This window comes from Macaca fascicularis, chromosome 1, assembly GCF_037993035.2.
Source record: "Macaca fascicularis isolate 582-1 chromosome 1, T2T-MFA8v1.1".
Taxonomy (NCBI): Eukaryota; Metazoa; Chordata; class Mammalia; order Primates; family Cercopithecidae; genus Macaca; species Macaca fascicularis.
The window spans coordinates 58,873,992-58,895,903 of NC_088375.1; the positions used below are offsets into that span (position 1 = coordinate 58,873,992).

The 21,912-nt window shown below is 52.0% G+C and overlaps 1 protein-coding gene across 1 annotated transcript; it reads right to left on the bottom strand.

The window, feature by feature from the left end:
- Positions 1-1,147: 1,147 nt before the first annotated feature.
- Positions 1,148-21,062, bottom strand: TMEM9 (transmembrane protein 9). Its single transcript, XM_074032326.1, is given in 7 exon segments — positions 1,148-2,172; positions 10,433-10,564; positions 13,356-13,464; positions 18,360-18,451; positions 20,360-20,401; positions 20,403-20,543; positions 21,033-21,062. Coding segments are annotated over 6 exon segments (633 nt in total). The 5' UTR covers positions 20,508-20,543; positions 21,033-21,062; the 3' UTR covers positions 1,148-2,019.
- Positions 21,063-21,912: the final 850 nt, after the last annotated feature.

Genomic DNA, 21,912 nt, shown 5'->3' on the forward strand with positions numbered 1-21,912 from the left:
ACCTGGCAATGTTAGGCACCAATTTCTGGCCTGGTTATCCTTGGTAAGTTAATACACCCACCTGCCCACCTTTGGAAAGCGCTGCTTTTGTGTGCCTCTTGAAATAAGGGCATCCCCATCCTGAAAGAATAAAAGAGCCCACTGCAGCTTCCACAGCAGGACTTGGCCCTGGTAGGCGCTGAGTAGCTGCCAAGTAAATGAACCAGTAGAAATGTTGTCAGTACCAACTCCCGTCCCAGCCTTGCATTTGGGGGCACATCTATCTTTTGCTAGCCCTACCACAAACTTCTTAAGTAGACTTGCTCAGGACCCCACAATCCACTTGGTCCTCTCTCACCTGGGTCTCTTGTTTCCAATGCCAACCAGTCTCTGCTCCTCCTGGGAGCCCCATCTGCAGGTCACCCTAGTCCCATCCCCTTTACGCTTCTGTCTCTGAACTTCAACAAACTACTGCAAACTGACCCCCCACCCCACGTTGTTCTCTTGCCTCCTACCCCTCTCCAAAAACCCAGCATGGGGGCCCACACAAAGGTTCTTAATCCATGTTTATTTGGACAACCCTGGGGACACCAGATCAGCTCGGTCCCTCTAGATGCCTTGCCTGGGTCTTGGCCGTGCCCTGCACCACACATCCGGACTGGAGCTGGCACAGTGCCAGGCTCCTCTGGATGTCCCTGTTGAAGCTGCTGGCACTTTCTTCTACAGGGCAGCTCGTTTTCTGGTTTCCCCCACCCACCCTTCTCCTGATACCTATTGGTTTTCATTTGGGGATACTTCAGGGTTTTGCAGGGAGCACTATTTACTGTGTCTGTAGGATATTAGGATGAATCAGGCACTGTTCAGTTTCAGAGGAATCGCCCACAAACATGAAGCAAGTAAAATCTCAGGATAACTCCCAAGGGCCGGTTCACCATGCTCCTTGCCCCAGCCTACCCACCTCTTTCCTCATCAGGTGAGGAGGACTTCCAGCAAGCCGTGGCCTTGGCCTGAGTGCACTATGGTTGGCTCTGCCACGGCCACCTGGACTTCCCAAGGCTCTGCCTGTCTGGACCTAGCAAGCGCAATGCTCTCTGTCCCCTCTGGGATACATTTACCAGGTCACTTGTGAAAAATTCCTAGTTCCCTAAATCTCTTAAAATCCAGCAAGTGAGAGAAGTAAAACAATTTAATGATGGCTTCTTGATTTACACACAACTCTAAGACAAGAGAAGGGCAAAATTTTCTCTCCATGCACTGGTACAACGAAGTTCAGCGACAAGAGGCGACCCAAGGACAGGGGCTGCGGTGTTCAGATCCACGGTCAGCCTCGAGTCTCGTGTTCCAACCAACCATCTGGCTCAGCAACTGTGGACACTGGGGAGAGGAGGGACTGCCCAGCCCCCTCAAGCGCGGGTGAGGGGACCGGCAGCAGAGTATGCAAGGGCACTCCATGTCCCAATGGGAGAAGTGCACAGGGGACAGGGAACACCAGCTTCCAGGTGCGTCCTGAAGACCACAGTGGGCTCAGGGGGCCCAGCTCTCCCATCAGAGCTGTCCTCAGGGTTGGAGCTGGGGCTGAGAGGGAGGTGGTGATAAGAACCACTGCAGAAAGGAGCACATGCTGAATGCTGGGCCATGCTTTCCTCCCAGACACTGAGTTCCTGAAGACCCAGCTTTATCTTCTAAGGGTAACAACATTCCCAAGACTCGGAGCTGGAAGGCGGCAAGAGTGGAGCCAGGAGAGACAGACTGCATCCACTCCTGAGGCCGCCTCAAATGTCTGCATTCCCTTCGGGCCTGCCTTTCCCCTCCCTTCCACCCCAAAGACCCAAGGAGACAACAGAGATCGGAGACAGCATCCCTCTTCCCTAATCAAAATAGTCAAGTACAATATTTCTAAAGTTAGGGAGGAGGAGGAAAAATGCCACGGGCTCTTAAAGGGAAAACTGGCACCGAGGGAAGGGAGAAGCAGCCCCCCGTGTCCAGCCTGGAAGCTGGCAGCCATGGTGTTGAGGCCTTGACCCAACCATATGAGCCCATCTAGCTGAGCATCTTGTGCCGATCGAAGACTGTCTTCCGCTGCTCCTGCACCTGCAGCTTCCACCGCTGCTGGGCACCTTCCACACGCTCCAGGACTGTGTTTGCTCGGGGTCCCCCGAGGGATGCAGCAGCTGCTGCCATAGAGCGAGCATCCTGTAGTGGGAAGAAAAAAAGAGAAGATCTGGCACGGCAAGCCAGAAGGGTCTCAGGTCCTGAAAGTCTGACATGGAAAGAACGACCCACGAGCAACCCCAAAGCCTGACCTTCCCCAGACTGGGAGGCTGGGCCTCCCCAAGTGCTGTGGGCTGAGGACCTTGCCTTGTCATCTGCAGAGCTGAACAGTGTGCCAGGTCTGCTGGAGGCCTTAGTGTCTGTAGCATCTGCAGGATGGGGTCCCTGCCCCTCCCTGGGGCCTGGGAAAGCAAGCACTCCAGGAAGAGTAGGCTCTGCTGGGGCCCCAGTTACTGCCACATAGATAGCTCAAGGGAGGTTCCCAGCCTGAACTCACCCCTCATCATGCTCCATTCCACTATTTCTAACTCTCAAAAAGGATGCTAAGCATAGGCTTCAAGACCTCACTTAGGCAGAGGATTTGATGACATTTGTTGTTTCAGGAATGCACCGAGGTGCCCCCAGGGCTAGTACTAGGCTAGAGAACTCCCTTGCCCTCCCTGCCATCGCCCAGGGAGTGGGAGGAAGGCCCAGGGGCTAGGGTCTGGCTACCCTGAGATGGCAGCAGTCTGCTCCAGATGGGAGAAGGTGCCTACTGAGGAGTCTGCACAGATCCAGATCCACGGGATCTTAGTTTCTCTGGGAAAGAGGGATGTGACATCACTCAGGGAGTCTGGCAGGGATGGAAATTCAGAGCGGCCCCAGCATTCCCTTTGCAGAGCCCACTCTGGCCCATTCCCTCCTTTGATAGCCGAGGACAGCTCTGCTTCCTCCCTATCTGCCTCTGCTGATCCCCTTCCCCTTTGCTTTCAGAACTGTTGCTGCCGTCAAAAGCATCCTCCCCTAATTACCACTTCTCTGCCTCTGAAGCTCTGGAGCCTCTGCATTTCCTGCAGGACCTGAACCTGATCTTTGGAGAGAATTAGAGCTGAGGGCCAGGCCTGCACCCCCGTGGGGATTTCCTCCCTAGCTTTCCCTGCCTCTCATCTCCTGCCACACATCTCTTAAGGGATTAGTGCACTTCTCTAAGCCCAGAGCCGCCCAGTAAATGCAACTTTGCTTCTAATGCCCCAAGCTGGCACGGCTTCTGTCACCATGCAGCTGCTAGGCTGGGGCGAAGGGGGGTGGTGAGGTGAGGGTAGGGTGGACAGAGAATGAGCTGGCAGTGAGGAGGCTGGGAGAGGATTCATCATCATCCCGTTGGAGCTCTGAGGACTTCATCTCTGAGCTGCATTAGAGATGGACACTGCCTTCTGGGAGCCTCCCGTCCAGGTCCTGAGGAAGGCTTCCTGTGCCAGGCTAGGTGAGGCTCAGGCAACACCTGAAAGGCAGGTGTGGCCATGTCAGGCAGGGGGCACACTGAGCTTGGAATTAGGACTCCTGGGTTCTGTTCCTGGGCTGGGGACCACCTGCCCCCTTCTAGCCTCAGACTCCCCTAGGCCCGTGTCCCAGGTGGAACTACAGGTCCACAGCGGGGGCTGGGAAGGAGCCATGGCCTCAGTCACTTCTGAGGCAGTGTGTCCCTGAACAAGTTACTTTATTTCTCCAAGCTTCAATTTAATATAATAAATGTAGTCATTGAGACTGTTTTCTGCTCTACAGTCTTTAGGAATTATAGTTACCGAATATTACCACACACACACACACACACACACACACACACACAGTGAAAAGGAAGTTTCATAAAACAATACTTAGTGTAATGCATTCTGATATTCTTTGCTCTGTTCCATTTTATTTTTTAAAAAATCCTGGTCATGACTCACAAAATTCATTTCATGACCTAATGGCTTGTTTGAAATACACTGGTTTAAGATTAGTAGATGGGTACGGCAAAGTTAAACAACACACATATAAAGCACTTACTACCCTGGCTGTCACAGAGCTAGGGCTCAAGAGACCTTTGGTTTCTTTCTTCCCTAGGAGCGATGGCTGATATCAGAGCCTAGCTCTGGAAGCCAGTAGGCAGTAAGGCTGGCAGCCTGCTGCCAGGAGAAAGCCTGTGAGAACCGCTGTGCTGCTGCCCCTCCTTCCAGTTCCATGCCTTCTCTGTTCACTGTGCTGACTGAGCTGGCCACAGTGCTAAGACCAAGCCTCCACCCAATCCTGCCTCTGTGTGGCCGTCTACATGAGGTGGACACTAAAGACCCATCTGGGAAGCTACGGGCCCACCAGGACTTGGTCATCCTGGCTCTGGGGGCTGGATTGCCTTCTCTTCTTCTTTTCATTCCCACTCTCATCCCTTCTGGGACCGTCCTCCTCATGACAGGGCTCCAGTGTGTGTGGGTGGGGTGCTAGGCTTGGAAGGGTGGGGCAGTTTTAGCCCTGCCCTCCTTCCACTGCTCTGCATCTCAAGGGAGCATCTTGAGAAGGGGAAGCCAGGGAGAGCCCAGAGCAGAGCATTAAGGGAACATGCTGAAATTCACCACATTACCACAGTATCATTTGTTTTCCCTTCATGTAAAGTCTTAACAAACAGCTCCTAAGTGGGGGAAAGCTGCCACTGAGAGGCTGTGCTTCCATCGCTAATAGTCTGATTAAAAGGTATTAAAGACTCCACATCTGTTTCAGAGACAGCCCAGAGTGAGGCCTCAGCCGTGCTTGCTCTGCAGCAAGTATGGTGGGTAGCAGTGGGAGAAATACCACCAACTCCTCCCCTCTCGCCCTGAGTCTGGGCCTCTGGTTAACTCGGGAACAGAAGGGCAGTTAGGAGGGGAGGTGGGTGGAGCCCCTCCCAATCAGGGGAAAGAGCTTGGACATGGATGGGTTCCCAGGAGGTCCCCAGGGGGACCAGACCAGTGTGACTGTGACAGGTGCCACTATGTGCCAGGCGCTCTGCTAGGCACTTTACACAGATTATTCCCAGGCTTACAACACTGGCAAATGGGTAAAACCATCCCATATTGTAGCTGCAGAAACTGAGGCTCTGAAAGGTGAATCATCTTGCTGCCCAAGGCTGCATGACTGTTTAGTGGCCAAGGCAGAATTTGAACCTATGTATGTATATCTCTTATCCTAGGACCCAGCTGGATCCCTCTTTAGCTGGTTTCTCCTAAGAGGGAGCCAGCATGGAGAACCAAAGAGACAGGCTGGTATCTTTCCCCACAGCTAGAGCAAGAACAAAGCACCTCTAAAGGAACCAGTGCTCAGGACATCAAGCGAGGCCCTCCTCTCCAGCACTGGGAGGACCTAAGTAGCTGTGTGGATAAGCCCGAGCTGATCAAACTAGCCCTGAGCCCTTCAGGCCGTCCCAGATGAAACCCTCTTCAGTCTGCCCAGAAGCACTGGTTCTGAGCTGGCACTGGACTTGGCCCAAGTCTGATGACGAGAACACAGGGAGAGTGAGAACCCCACCTCAGGCGGCTCTCCCGTCTCTGGTTGCTCCTCCTCCGTCCTCCCCAATCCCAGACACAGGAACGTGACCAGGTGGTCTCGTCACTTACCAGCCACTCAGCAAAGCAAGGCCCTAGTGCAAAGCCCTTTAGCAAGAGGACTATACAGCCTGAGTTTTCCACGTTTGACCCAAATCCTTGCTGCTGTTGCTGCATCCCACTGCATCTCTGCGGCGAGGCTCTCCCTGACCCCTGCATGCTGCAGCCGGAGCCACCTTCCTGCCACACACCAACTCATGCTGTTTCCCTGCTCAAAAACCCCAGCTGGGACCCAGCTGCTCACAAGTAAAACCCTGCTGAGCATGACATTCAAGGGCACTCCCAGCCTCACCTCCCCCCTTACCCCCAAGCCTCTGGCTACACTGGTCCATGCGTCCTCTCTCTACCTGCGGTGATCGCCTCACTCAGGCCCTTGTGCACTCTGCCCCTCAGGCTTCCCTCCAGCAATCATGATGCTACTTAAGTGTTAACACCTGATTGAAATAGCACATTCTTAAGGATGAGCAAATACTTGTAAAGCTTCCACGCACACGTTCACAACAGTTATGCTGAGGTAAAAATGATTATGTCTATTCCAGATTTAGAAAACTAAATCAAGAGGTTAGCACCACGGATAGTAAATGGCAGGGCTCAGCCCCTCCCAGGACTGTGATTAACCACAATGCTGTGCTGCCCCACTGGAGGCTCTAGAAGCATCTGTTGAATTGCACACCTTTCTATTCTGCCCTCAGGGGAGGAGGCTGTCTGGACTGCCCTCATCAGTGTGTCTGTTCCGTGTTTCACTGTCAGCTCCCCAGGGCTGGGGTCCTCAGCACACAGTTGCTACCCATGTGCGGACAGGAGGGGAGACTGCTCCCCAGGGGCCCGAGTCTTCTCCCTGGTGCCTGCATTTCCAGTTCCCATCATCATCATCGCCTTTCCTTGATTTCCCTGTATACGCTCTCCCAAACGGGGCCCAGAACTCTACCCACTGCCCCAGGAGGGTGAGCACTTTGAAGACCTCTTCAGAGCTTGGGCCCATGCTGTGAGCAGCGACATCCCCAGCCTCAGAGAAACCATGTGTGTCTCTTCAAAGAGGGCCCAACCTGCACATCTAAAACAGCTCTGTTTGCCGTTTCTGCCCCAGCAAACATGCTTGCTTCCTCCTTTCAAAGGACGTCTGAGCCCAGGGATTACGCCTAATGCTGCTGGAATCCCAGGGGAGGCAGCGCCCAGCTATCAGGGCCCACTGAGGCTCTGCCAGCGCTTTCAAAGGGAACATGACAGGCTTTCATCTCCCTCCATGAACGGGGCTGAGGCTGAGGGGGAGGCCTCCCCTTCCTCTTCCAGTTCTTTGCCTCCAGGGCAGGAGAGCTCCTGGCCACAGGATTTGGGAAGAGGGACCCAAGGGGTCCTTAACCTGAAAAAATGCCCTGACTTCCAGATCTCACCCCTAACTGGGTCCCAAACTCCTGGGGCGTAGGGCCTGAAAGTTCCTGGAGCCTAGGGAGACTTTTCCTTCTAAAGTCACCGAGTTGTACAGGCCTAGGCGAGCTTTCAAGGAACCCCAAGAGGCCATGTCCTGACTTTGTTCCTCTTGGGGTGAAACCCAGAGACATGGCTACAGCCTAGGTACTGCTGCCACTCCTCTGAGTGCCTGCCCCCCAGCCCCATGTTTCCCCGCAATCCTTTCCTCTGTGCACTGAGAGGGGCAGTAGATTATCCCTTGTCATCCAGGACTAGGGCCCCGGTCTCTGTAAAGACAAGTTCCTTGGGTTCTGTCTAGCCCCAATGCCTTGTTCATCCTCCCTGCAATTCAGCGGTCACTCTCCCATCCACCCTGAGCTGGCACTGAAAATCCCCCTCTGCCAGGAAGCCTTCCTTCCCAGACTAACACAAAGGGAAGGGTAACTTTCCGACCCCTTGTTTAGTAAAGAGGGGCCTCCCAAGGCATCTGGCTTCTTCAGCTGACCATCCATCTTATGAAGCCAGATTTTACTGCCAGCCTTTATGTTTCCTGCTGGTTCACCTGCTTTTGGCCATCTTGGGGCTTAAATCCCTGAGGGCAGACATAAGGTCTGTGTAAATCTCAACACCGTGCCACCTGCAGGTTTTCTGAATACACTCAGAAAAGCAGGGTTGCTGAACCACAGACATCTGTGACCTCCAGACCACACAGAATCACAGGAGGTGAGGGGATGGAGAGGTGATGCCAAAGAATGGGACCGAGGGCACTTCCTTACCCAGCCAAGGGCACCCAATGGGATCTACCTGCCCCAGGCCAAAACCAGCCAGAGTTGGCTGAACCCTAGGTTAGGGTATCAAAGAGATTAAACACAACCTTTTATGACCTTTTAGAACCTTGGGTGAGAGGTGAGGGCATGTCATCCTGTCCATCCCAGGGCCGGAATCTCCCCTACAGCAGGGAGCATGGCTCGCCAGCTTCTCTGTGCTGCAGCCTGTCACAGCCTACTGTCCTCTCAGGCAGTCCTGCTACAGGTTAGCCAATCTAACCCCTTCTTCCTCCCAAGGCTCATACGAACAGGCTTCAAATGAGGAGCACCCCAGGTCTCCTGGGGGTAAGAGAGACCTGGGTTCATACCCAGGGACGGTAAGCTGCCCTCCCCAAGCTGCCCTCCCTCCGGCTCCCTGGCTAGGATGGCAGGAGACACAACAAGGCCATGCCCCAGAGCCATGCATTCCACGGAAATCATTGGGCTGCATCTCTCAATTACTACCCCAGCCAGGACTGCAATTACCACATTACCCCTAATCGCTGAGTGTTTATTAGCAATGCTCCTCCCCTATCAGAGCTGCTATTACTCTACATTAATAACCAGGTAGGCACACGAGGTTTCCTCTTGAACACAGACCACCCAACTGCCAGTGCCACCACCTCCCAGGCCCCAGCTCCAATGGGGCGAGGTTCATCCCCTCTGCTCCACCTTCGGCCAAACTCATGTCAGCAGGAGGCTGGGGGCAAACTGGGAGCAGTCCAGGCATGTGCGCAGGGTGGGGCGACACAGCCCTCGAGAGCAGGCGGGCTCCCTCCCTGACCTGCCCTTCTCTTCACTCTTCATGCTGGCCCAGACCCACGTCACCCAGGCAGCTTCACACTTACACTTGAGGCCCTGGGTCCTCTTTTTGGTGAGGAACTGGCTCATGGTCTTGCAAGGGAGCCCAGCCCACCTGCCCCATAGTTAGACCACGCTGTCTACAGGAAGACTCCTAGCTTCCTCCTTATACTGTGTTAAATCTCTCCGTCCCTAGGTGAGGCTGAGCTGCCTCCTACAAACTTCTTTTTTTTTTTTTTTTTTTTGAGACGGAGTCTAGCTCTGTTGCCTAGGCTAGAATGCAGTGGCGCAGTCTCAGCTCACTGCAAGCTCCGCCTCCCGGGTTCATGCCATTCTCCTGCCTCAGCCTCCCATGTAGCTGGGACTACAGGTGCCCGCCACCGCACCCAGCTAATTTTTTGTATTTTTAGTAGAGACGGGGTTTCACCGTGTTAGCCAGGATGGTCTCGATCTCCTGACCTCGTGATCAGCCCGCCTCGGCCTCCCAAAGTTCTGGGATTACAGGCGTGAGCCACCGCGCCCGGCCGCCTCCTACAAACTTCTGAAGGCAGCTATCATGTGTCTCCTTTAGTTGTCTTTTTTCCTTTAAGCTAAATAACTCTCAGTTTCTTCAACTAATTCTCCGAGGCCTAGCTGAGGCGCTTCCCCACTAGATATTCCTTATGCATATGCATGAGTTCACTCAGGGCATCCCTCCATCAGTCAATAAACAGGAGTATCTTCCAGCAGCAAGGCCCTGGGGACAGAGCTCAGAGTGGAAGCAGCAGCCAACCCCGTCCGCCTCGGCTCCACGCCTCTAAGCAGCCCGCTCTGCTGTCTCGTGCGCCCAGCTAGCTGGTACATGAGCGCGTAAGTGGGGAGCCCGAGGCACACAGGGCTCACTCGGGCAAGATTCCCCTAGACCACCTGGGGAGTGCGGGGCTCATCACAACTCTGCTCAACATGTTGGCGCACCACGTCTCACTCCCACCAAGAGTCCTTCACCTGAGCCCTCCTGTCCCCCTGGGTTTCCTCGCCATGGTGTCCACAACTTTTTAGTATGAGGATGAATGGGAAGACGATGAGAGCGCTTGCTAACTGTGCTGGGCCTGGTCCAAGCCCCGTCAGCTCCCCACCACTGCATGAGCATCTGGGGTCAGTGGTTCCCCACTTTCCATATCAGATAAAGCCAAGCCCCCTTAGCTTGACATTTAGGGCCTTTAATAATGTGGACTTAATCTACTGGCCAGCTCTCACTGCCACTGTGCAAACACCCCTACCCTATGCTTGCAACACTCAAACTTCCTCACACGTCCCCCACCCGGCACCACTGTCTACCTCATTCCTCTTCCGCTCTGGAAATCCTACATTTCCCTCCAGACCCTGGAGCTCTGGTTTGCATTGAGCAAGTGTTCAACAGATGTTTGTGGAATTACTTGACAAACAAATTAACTTGCCGCCTTCCAGTCCACCAGCAGCTTGTCACCCATGTCTGAGCACGCAGGGAATATTATGTGTATCTATGTGTGACTGGCCCTGGTTGGCTGCACCCCCTCTGCTGGGAAGCACAGTGCAGCAGGATGACATGGCTCCCCCGGCTTGTGCATGGAGCTTGCCTGATGCCTGGTGTCCTGCTTCATCTGGAAGGGCAAAGGGCAGGTCCCTGCTGAGTCTGGGTGATGTGTAGGACACTGACCAGAAAAGCAACTTGAAGCATGTGGGGGAGGTGGGCCCTAGACCTAGGTGGCGCTCCTCTGGGTTTTGCCCTGGGGACACACATGCAGGAGCCCAGGGCCTGGGCACTCAAAGCCCTCTTACCTCATTCTCCTCCTCATTGTGCAGTTGCTCGGTGTATGCATCTGGCTTTCGGATCAGAGGGTCCACCAGCATCAGGAAGGCCATGTAGAGCAAGAGGGCACCCACCACGGACAGGTAGATGACAATGATGACCTGAGGAAAAGACCAGCGTGCCTGTCAATCAGCATCTGGGGCCAGGGCTAGAAATCCATTTCTAGTCTTGGGCCATCTGTGCCTGGCTGGCAGTGACTCCTCGAGTGGTGCACTAAGAAAGGACTTGGAGGCAACGTGGGCTCAGAGGGAAAGCATGCCCCGAAAGGAAAGGGAGGGCCTACTCCACAGAGGAAGCGCTCTGTCCTAACTTGAGGGAATCTGCACAGCAGGCATCAGGGCAGCAGGCAGATGATAAAGGAAGAAATCTGGAGCCTGATGCCCTGAGAGGCTCGCGGGGTGGAGGTGGGAACGCAGGGCCTCCCTGGCTGTAGAAGAGTCCATGATGAAGGGTGAAGCAATCAGAAACTAAGAGCAAGGAAGAACAGGCTGTGGAGAGGCTGAAAAGCTGAGACCAGGAAGAATAAGCCTGGGCTGGGGGCTCATTGCTCCTGTGGAGAGCAGGACGGATGGCGCACGCTGGCCCACTCACAGCACGCCCCTGCGCAGAGTGGCTCGGGCTGGTAAGAAGGCGTGCACTGGGGGTGGAGGTCACGCCTGCCCTCCCACCAGCCCCTCTGCAGGGAGGGGAAAGCCAGGGCTAGAACAACAACTCCATGAATCTCTTACATACACAGTGCTTCACAAGCTGGAGTCATTTTGTTTTTACAGAAAAGATAGATTTAATGAGGCAAATTCAATGTTTCTCAATGTGGGTGCTCTGGGATTTTGGGTGGGACATCCCTGTAACGGTGTTGATAACACACCTCGGCTATTGGGACCACAAAAGCACCTTCATCCACTTCTAAATGCCCTCTGTGGGGCTGTAATCATCTGACTGAGAACTGCTGGGCTAGGTCACCCGGGATCCCAAGGCTACCAGACAGTGGAGGTGTGACTCGAACCCAGACTTGCTGACTCCCTCTCAAATGCCTTTCCTAATTCCACAGTGCCTGGCCAGGCCATTGCTGGCTTCTGATCTCAGCCCTGCCCTGCCTACACTGTGAACAAGAGTGAAAAAAAGAACCTCAGGACTTTCAAGCTGGGTGCCCAGCTCAGCCAATAGCCAAGTTCCACTGGACCAATGTCCCACCTGATTGGGGCACCGTGTTCACGCCTGATTAAACAGGTCAAATAATCAGACCTCACCTGTACCCCAGGAAGGCGGAAGGAGAACAGAGGCTGGGTCTTCAATAGGCTGAAGCTGAGGGGCGCCTCCTAGCAGGAGGACTGGGGGAAATGGGAGGGATTAGGAAGTTGTATCTGATGAGGTCCCCATGCCAGGAAGTTCCCTCCCGGCCAAACAGGGAGCAGCGGCGACATCTGGCTCTGAATTTCAGGTCTCAGGCATCTGGTCCCTGGAGGGTGAGGCCCACTGGAGCAAGTTCAGAGAAGGAGAAAGACAGTTGCAGGAGGGGCTGCCGCAGGTGGGAGGATGAAAGGAGTGGAGTCTGCACAGGGCACTGGCTGGGAGCGGTGGAGGACAGACAGCTGCTTTGTCCCTGAGTGGTGAGAACACAGAGGAGCTACAGCACAGGGCTCCCTGGAACAAGCAGGAAGGACAGCAGTGAAGACCACCGCCCCACAAAATGTGCCTCAAAAGGAGAAACCTGATGGAGGACCCAGCAGTGCCTTTAAATATGAGAATTATTTTCCAATGCTATCTATAGACTCTTCAAAGGATAAGCAGAAAAAAGCTACAAACTGGAACAGAAAGGGCTACATTAGGCCGGGCATGGTGGCTCACACCTACAATCCCAGCACTTCGGGAAGCCAAGACTGGAGCATTGCTCAAGGCCAGGAGTTTGAGACCAGCCTGGGCAAGATAGTGAGACCCTGTCTCTACAAAAAATTTTAAAAATTAGCTGGGTGTGGGGATGTACACCTGTGGTCCTAGCTAATCAGGAGGCTGAGGTGGGAGGGTTGCATGGGCCTGGGAGGTCAGAGCTGCAGTGAGCTGTGATCATGCCACTGGACTATAGCATAGGCAACAGAGTCAGACCCAGTCTCTAAAAAACAAAAAAAAAAGAGAGAGAAATGACTATGTAATCAGTGAGCACTGTGTGTGCCAGGCGCCTGGCCCAGGATTGTTAGAACCTGGACTAGGAAGCTGCACTGGGAGGCTGGGGGTCATGGGGGTCTCTGCTAGGGCAGCTTCACAGCCTCCAGAAGACACAGGAAGTTCTGCCTGGTGCAGAGGAATGAACAGAGAACTCGTGATGTCTGTGGTGATGACTGTGTCTATCATCTCTTTCCTGAATTCACCCAAATAATCAATGAGAACAAGGTTCAGGAAAACACAAAAGGACCAATCTGATGTTCTCCCAGCACCCAATACCCAGCCCTAGTTCACAGCTCTGACACTTTTTACAGGAGCTTAGTCACTTTGGAAGCTTAATTAGACTAAGCTCCAGGAGGGCAGGCCAACCTCCCCATTGGCAGCATCTGCCCAGAATACAGCAGGCACCGAAAAGAGATTTACTGGATGAACAGAAGAAGGGAGAGGAAGGAAAAAAACTGGAAAGAATGCAGGGAAAAGGGAGTCTCCAGCAGCTCTCCCAGGGCTCTCCCCTCTCACTGTAATGGGAACCACTGGAAAGAGAGCAGAGAAGGGAGCTGGCTCCAGGAAGGTGTGGGATGTGGGTCCCGATGTCTATACTAGGCTAGCCTAGAAGCCAGTCTCATAGCCGTTGGAATGTTCCAGAATAAAGTGAAAAACTGTGGGTGTAGGCCAGCCCGCGATTGGGGAATGGAGTGTGGGAATCCCACTGGCTTCCTGACACCCTGGCATTACCTTGATGGTGGTGGTGCTGCGCTCCTCGTACCTGCACTCGCACAGCAGGCAGTAGGCCTCCACGTCATGGCCAGGCACCGGCATGGGCTCCACCACGTGCAGGCAGTTGCTGCAACAGAGACAGACAGGGCTGTCGAGGCAGGGCCACCAGGTCTTAAAGCCTCAAGACCAGGGAAGCAGGCAGCCAGGGGAGCTGAGAGGTAGGGACTGGGAAAAAGTGAAGGGTGCTCCCAGAGAGGACTGAGGGCTTATAAAGGATCAGACTGGCAGAATCCCTTCCCAACCCAAAGCCTCATAGCCCATGCCCCTTGCATATCAAAACCAGCTCTCCAAACTGCCTACAGTGTTGGCACCAAAACCATCAACGTTCCCAGAGTTCTACCCCCAGCTGCCTTCCTCATCTCATGCTATGTTTTCCCTGGATGTGCTCATCTGTCCCAAACGTTTAACTCAGAAGCTGACAGATCTTAGGTCAGAATCTCCAGCCAGGGCTGCTCTCCTCTATAAGCTACAGGAGTCACTATTTGCATGTCTCATAGAGACTATGAACTCTACACCCGCCCCTGCACACCCTTTGCCCCCCACTCCCTACTCCTGCAAACTGGCTTCCCATTCGCAATGGCAGAGAACACCTCTACCATCCACTTCACTGTCTGGGTCAAACCCTGGAAATCATCTTTGACACTGCCTTCCTCTCATCTATGAATCCACCAAAGGCCAGTGATCTTACTTCCCTAAAAATTCCTAGAATTCATCTCCTTTATTATTTCCCACTGCTGTGTCTTAGCTCAGGCCCTCATCCTATCTTCCTTGGACAACTGCGCCAGCCTCTGCACTGCCCTCCCGCCTCTAGTTTGGCCTTTCTAACATGTACTACCTTCCCACGGCAGCCGAGTAGTCTTCCAGAATGCAACTCTGGTCATGTCATTCCCCAGCTTAGGCCTCCACAGAGCCCCTAGGGTCAGTACTAACTGAATTGCTCTGCTGGGGGTCCCAACCCACGTCACTACAGTTCCATCTCCTGCTACGCCTCCCTCACCCACTTTCCCATCCTCCAGTCACATGGATCTGCCAGGCTGCTCTCTGAATGAGCCACACTCACACTCTCACCAGGAGGGCATGGCTTTGCCACCTCGTCTCATCTTTTAACTCTCAGCTCAGCTGCCTGTGCCCAACAGCCAGCTCCTCCCAAACCCCCGCCAATGCACTGCACTGGAATCCAATCTTTATTTGTGCTGTCTCCCCAGGAGGTGTACGTTCCTCGAACACAGGGTTATGTCTTATACATCTCCATATTCCCAGTGCCTAGCTGGGTGCTCGCCAGAGCAGGCTCAGTAACTACGTGATTCCTAAAGGAAGAGTAGACCTACTTAGCCCACTTTCATCTAACAGCACTCTTGCATAAGGTGGGATAAAGATCTTAGGTTCCACATCTAAAAACAGGGAAAGAGGCTTAGGAGGCAAAGTGGCATCTCCACAGTGGTGGTGAGGCCAGAAACCAAATCCAGATCCTCAGCCACATGTCTTTACTTCTGACTCAGCCTCAGTGGGGCCTGGGCTGGTACCTGGCTTGCCTCAAGCCTCTCATTCCCAGCCTTCCTCAGATCAGCATGGTTCCAACGTGTTGGGTTCATGGACCACATTGAGAAAGCAAAAAACTCTACAGAACGCACTTCATCACTACCAATGGAAAAACCAAACTCCTCGGGGGTGTGCAGAGGTGAAGCAGGTGTCATGCTGCAGTGCACCTGGGCTCTGTCCTGGCTCTGCCACCAAGTGTTCATATCCTGGGCCTGTCCTCTTCTCTGTGAGATAAAGCAGTTGTACCAGTTAATCTTTAAAAAGCCCTTCCAGCTCTGACCGGTGTCCTGCAAGAGTCAAGCACAGCTCCCTTCTGAGCTATAGGGCTGGGTTTCTGGCAGAAGCATCAAGGGTGTGTGATATAAAGATCGTGTGTTGGAATAAGAATGGGATATGCTCTAAAAGACTCTGTTCTCCTAAAAATCCATATGTAGCATACAAGAGTTTATCTAAACCTTTCATGATCCAGTTCCATCTCTGTGTCCAACATGTTACTTACTCCCTGCTGTGAGCAGGTCTCCCCTGTTGTAACTGAAAGTACTGCTTTCAGGCCTTGCACGCTGTTTCCTCTGGGAGGGAGGGGTTGAGGGGCAAGGCCAGGGTCACCCAGGGTGCTTGGTTGTCATTCCTGTCCAGAGGGAATGCCATCTTCCCTTCTCCAGGAAGTCTCTACAAGCCTCCAGATTCCTCCCTTACGTGAGCTACACTGGGTCTTGGGTCTAGGTCATACCAGTACTGCAGTGGGATTTATGGATTTCTCACAAGGCCAAGGTGTCAGGGGCAGTTTGGAAGGGCGACCTGAGTTCTTCACTGTGGGATCCTGCTACCCAGGGAAACAGCAATAAGGAGCTGAAATACTTCTGCTGTCTCCAACTCTCCCGTGATAGTGGGCAATTTATTTAACTTCTCCAGGCCTCGGTTTTCTCATTTACAAATGGAGACTGAACTTGGTCAGTGTCTTCCAAACTGTACTCTTTTGGGACCCATGGGAACCACTGTACGGTGGGGTGGTAGTCAGAGAGGGGCCGAGGGACACTTCCCTCTCAGCCAGAGCAATTCCGACTTTATGTTTTATAGATTTTGTTTCTAAAATTGATTTTGTTTGCAGAGAAGTTCTATTTTAACAAGTCTGAAAGGCAAGGAACTAGCCAACTTATTAAGTGCCTTCCTGCTCTGGGAGTGTCTCTAATAACACATCTCCTTGCCAGACCCACCAATGGGGCAAAATTGGGGTTTCTGCCTTTTTTGTGCATACAGTTATAAACTCTCAACACTAGATGGCAGGATACCAGTAAACATAGAAACATACATGGCTTGGCCATTAAACCTGAGGACCGCATCTCAGATGATTCTGGCTTTACTCTGCACAACCAAGGGGAAGGGTGCAAGTGTTCTTTAGCAGTGGACCAACGTGACAGCAAAGTGAAAACGTGGCAGAGACTAGAAGACCCACTCAAACTGGCCTCCTGTAGCCCTAGCGCTGAGGTACTCAGAATAATGTCAAGGCCCCACCCTACCCTTAAGAGGCTCCAGGCAAGCACATGATGACTCCCAGTCAAGGTCAGTGTCACTGGGTCCTAGAATCCTGGAGTCTTTCCTCCAGCCTCACCCACCACCCTTAATGGAGCTGCCCTGAGGGTCCTGATGTAAGGCTATTCATCAGGCAGCCCCTTAATTCTGACTTCTAAGGGGAAGAAGGAGATAAACTATAGCCTGAGAGGTCTAGACAGGACTCTGTCCTCTGCAGGCATCCAACCTTGGGTTTTCAGGCCATCTATAGCTCCAGGACAGAGAGAGTGTTCCTAAATTTGCAAGTGTCTGCCTGCACAAGGAGTATGGGATATAGCCTTGTTATCTGGTGAAGGGCTAAGACAGCCCATCAAAGGTTTTACTGATGCTATTTGAACTATAACCACAAGATACAAGGGGGTTACTTGTACTTCTCCTAAGTAGAAGGCTAGTGCTTCAGGAGGAGCCCGTTTTCTCAGTCTGTGGTGTAAGTTTGATCATGACTATCTATGTGGCCACCAGTAAGGCATGATAATATACATTAATATCAGCTAACATTTATATAAGCACTATGTGCCAGATATTGTTCTAAGTGCTATAGTTACTTACCTGTGCACACACATGCACAACACACACACAAACACATACATACTTAACACTCAAAGTACTGCCACTATTTACAGTAAGGAAATCAAAGTGCAGTGGAGACTAAGTAATTTGTCACACAATTAACAATCAGCTAGGCTAAATTTGAAGTCAGGAAGGTTGAACACAGAGTCTGTCTAACTAGACTGCCTCTCAGAAAACGAGACAGTCTCAGAATTGGAAATTCAACTAGTTTCAAAATTCTCGAGTGTTGCTCTGGATCAACTGCGTCCTAAGCACCAAAGGAAAGAAAGATTACTGCTTCCCCCCACCCTCACTCCGTATTTGAACAATCAAAATCGGGGGGTGGTGGTGGTACCGGGAATCTGTGTTTTCTCAAAGCTCATCTGCTTTGAGAAAGCAGGAGAGGCAGCACTGACCCGGACCCCTCAACTGATGTCGATCTCTTCTATAGTGACCTCAGCCCATCTGTGCTCGGGGCCCTCCAAGCACGGAGATTCCTGACTCCCAAAACTGCCTAGATTAGAAATGCTCCCTCAACTCATGCTTAAGTCGGTTTCCCTGAAGCTTTGGCTCCAACTCTATACCACGAAACCCCAATGAACATAACTGATCCCCACCAGTACCTGCTCCCACAGGTCTCACTTCCCATAACATTCCAGCTCTTAATCAATCATCGTGCGCCCCCAAGTCCTCTCCTCTTTAGGCTCTCCTTGCTTCCTTAAGCCATTCCTTCCAGGACAATGTGTTCAAACTTCCCTTCACCGCACTGGTCTCCTTTCTCTAAATGAATTCTGGGTTATTCTTCTCTTTTTAAAAGTGAGGTACCCAGAAATGAATTCAAGACTCTAAATTATTTCTTTGGGCCTCTGTCTCTGCTATTATAAAATGGGAGCAAAATCCATCCCACCTACCTTACAAGGACACTATGAGACTGGCACAGAATATCACATGTAACAGCTTTGCAAAAGCATTAGGTATCCTACAGTATGTGGTCAGAATACCTACCTCTCCCAATTTCTCTACTACCATTCTGTATGCATCACTAAAGACCAATATTCAAAGCAAAACAACAAAATCCGCTCCTCTAGCCAGGGACCACCCAGCTGGAATTCAAGATACCTGGGTCCTGTTTCCACAGACAGTTGACAACTATGAAATTGGTTCTGTGACATGAATAATTATTCCTTTGAAAGGCTCTCCATAGGCATGGGAGAGCATGCTTATCCTCCAGGGTCTAAGAACTCTAGTAAACACCCATAACTTCAGCTGGGTATAGCAGCCAGGGGCCTGTGTGTAATGCCTTACCAGTCCTTCTGGGACACATTCTGGTTATAAATGTGCCCACTGATGTTTCTATAAGGTGGACAAATGCATTTGCACCGGATGTCTTCAGAACTCTGGAAGAGAAAGCACATGTCAAGTACACAGAGACTCTGCCTGGGTTCAGGTTCTAGCAAGGTTGTCAACTTTCTGTTCCCTATCCTGTTAGGTGAACCATATCTATGCTCTTGCACTTTCTCCATCCCCAAGTTCAAGTCCAGCAAGGACTGCCACTGCAGGAGGCAAGCTACAGCACAGGGTCCTAAAGACAGAAAATGTCCAGGTGGCAAATGAGACTCACAGAAAGTTGTCTAGGCCTGCGAGTCCCAAAGTAGGTACTTAGAGGAATCGGGGGAGAGGGAAGGGGGGAAATGCGTGTGTGTGTGTGTGTATGTGTGTGTGAAGTGGCAGTCCTCTACCCCAGACCCCACACTTGTGTGTGCACCTCTGTCCAGTGGACTTAGCAGCCAGCCTCTTCCCCACATTCCATCTCCAACTTCTTTGGTAGGATTGGGGAAACATAAAGGGCAAGGGTAAACAAGAAAAAGTGGGTCATTTCTGTGGGCATACTCAAGCAACCCCTTTGAAAGTTCTTCCCTTCTGGAATGAGTAAGAGACACCACCATAAATGTCTTTATTAATTAGGAATTCTGAGGAGAGAATGGAAGCAAACCCCTGGCCTTAACCTTACTTCAAAGCCTGGATGATCTTTAGTTCCACAGATCTATCCAAACAGCTCCATAGGAATGTAACCTTAAAGAATGGAAGTTATCTCAGGAGTCCTAGAACTTAGGTGGGTCACCCTTAATAATGGAAACTTCAAACTGTATAGGACTTTATACTGACAGGGCATTTTTACATTGTTATGTAATTTGATTCTCCCTAAGCAGAGTAATAGATACAACTGCTGCTACAGGTGGCAGTACTAGCATCCCTAAAACAAAAATTCGAAATGCTCCCAATCTCAAACTTGTTAAGCACGGACATGACCACAAAGATGATGTTAACACTGCAGAAAAGCACCTATAGACATGGTAAAAATGTGTCATGGGCTTCTTGAAATACTACAGCAGAGTGTATTCATAACAGAACAAGAAATCGTGTCAGTCTATAAAATCAAAAAGACTTCTAAGACAAAAGCTTGTTAATGAATCAGGTGACTGGCAAAAACATTTTTAAAAACCATCTGGCAGAATGCCTTCTCATCTCTAGAGAACCCACTTTCTGGTACCTTTACGGCTTCAGACACTACTTCTCACCTAAAAAAAATACTGTGCACAGTAACCTTTAATCAAAACACAGCGTCACAGCAGGGGACAGAAAGCCTGATGCTGCTGTGTCTAGCAGCTGATACTCTGGTGATGCTACTGTGCTACCCTGAACAAATCATTTATTTTCACTGTATTAATAGTACATCATATTTTTTACTGTTAAAAATTTATTTGTAAGAAAATATTTATCGGCAGCATATAAATTCATTGTCAGGAACGGTGGTGATGCCAACCAACCAGACTATTCACATGAGTGCCTGAGATAGTGACACCTTTGCTTTCTGATGGTTCAGTGTAGATAAACTTTGTTTTATGCAGAAAATTATTGAAAATATTGTATAAAATTACCCTCAGGCTATGTGTATACAGCATATATGAAACATAAACGAACTTCAGGTTTAGACTTGGTTCCCCTCCCCAAGATATCTCATTTTGTATGTGCAAATACTCCCAAATCCAAAAATATCTGAAACGAAAAATACTTCTGGTCCAAAGCAAAGGAAGGTACGGAGAACTTAGATAACTTCTCCAAACTTCCTTGCTGGAAGTCCACCACTGATCTGTCTGATCCAGAGTGAGTCAGTGCTCTGTGCCCCACCCTCTTCCCCCGCACGATCCTTAGAGAGGCCAGCAGCCTTGAACCTGAAGGAAGACCACTAAAAAAAGTATGGCCCATAGGTGAGTGAGAGGCAGGCTTAAGGAGCAACTAGCTACCTCTGAGTCAGCCCTGTAGACAGGGTGGCCGTGCACGGTGGTCGGCGGTCGTGACCAGGTGCTGCAGGCTCACCTCCCTCACCTTGTTGGCTTCAGCTGGGGGCACCAGCAAACACCCGACCACAGCCACCAAAGATAAGAGCTTCATGCTTATCAAGCTTGCTGGGCCAGCAAAGCCGGACACCTGGAAAAAGAGATACGGAGTCGAAGAAGGGGAAGGTGGCCACACTGCAGCCAGCACGTTAGGCCCTTAACCATCCTGCCAAGAAGTGAGAATGGGGTTGGGGGCTGGGCTCCAGGATTCCAAGGCCTGCTAAACTCGGTCGCCAAACCCTGCTTTCTATCCCGCACAACTCTCCGGCTCTCCGCCGGCCACCTGGTGGGCCCGGCAGAGGGGGCCTCGAGAGCACACCGCTGCCAGGGGCCTCCAGTTCCTTCTCAAGGCCCGGCTCTGACCCGCGCATCACGTCCCACTGCCCTCCGCCATCTCCGCCTCTGCCCGCCCCGCAGCTCCTCCCCGCTCGGGCCCGACGGGAACTTTTGGGTGCGAGTCTGGGACCCCTGCTCCGACGGCGAAGGCCGGTGCCCACCACGCCCAGAGGTTTTAGGCCAGACCGGGACCCCCAGTATCCCCGCGACCCCCGTCCCCTCCCCCAATGCTGCGTCCACGAACCTGCAAGCCCGCCGCAGCCGCAAAAGACCCAGCGGGCCCCGCCCTCTCCTAGCTTCTATTGGTTGCCAGAGGAGCTCGTTAGCCTAACCGCGCTGTCGCCATGGCAGCAAGACCCGCCTTCACCTGGGCGTGGAGACTCTTGCGCAAGGGAGAGGCGGGCATTTCTCAAACCCGACCAAATCAGAAAAGGAAACGTCAGCCTTCCAAACTCCTGGGGAAGGGTCTTGCCTTTGTGTGGCCTGAGAATTCCCACTGCAGTGCTTCTCCCTTCTTTGTATCATAAAACTCAGCTTGTTTCATCTTGCTGTTTTAGAGAGAAAGCGCTTTATGCACTGTAAGCTAGTAACAGCAACAAAAACGATATGAGATTGAAGGGCTTTGTCCTCATTCAAAATCTGGAAATGTTATTTAGGGATCCACGTCTTTGCTACAGAGGACTTTCTGCGCGGCAACGTCTCTACCCCTACACACACACCTGAGAAGGAGAAATCGAGGGTTGGAGAGGGGTTGGTGTGGGCTGGGCCTGTGAAGAGTGTGCACAACAGCGTCCTTAGCCTGGTCCGCCTACCCCATGCTGGTGCTGGGCCTGGCAAAATGGGGCAAAGTGTGCATGGCCAGGATGCAGGGGTGGGGGTCCCCAGCTGCTACAGGGCAGGTGTGAACTTCTTGCCAGCTGTGAAGGAAAGAGGACTCATCTGAATTCAGGGCACCAGACCTGGAGTGAGGACACCGGGGCTTTGGCCCTGGCCCTGCCCCTGCCCCTAAGCCGCTGTGCTAGCCTGGAAAACATACCTCCCTTTTCTGGGCCTCAGCTTCCCTTACTTCACTTATCTGTAAAATGATTTGGTTGGATTATAAGATCCCCTTCAGCTTTGATATG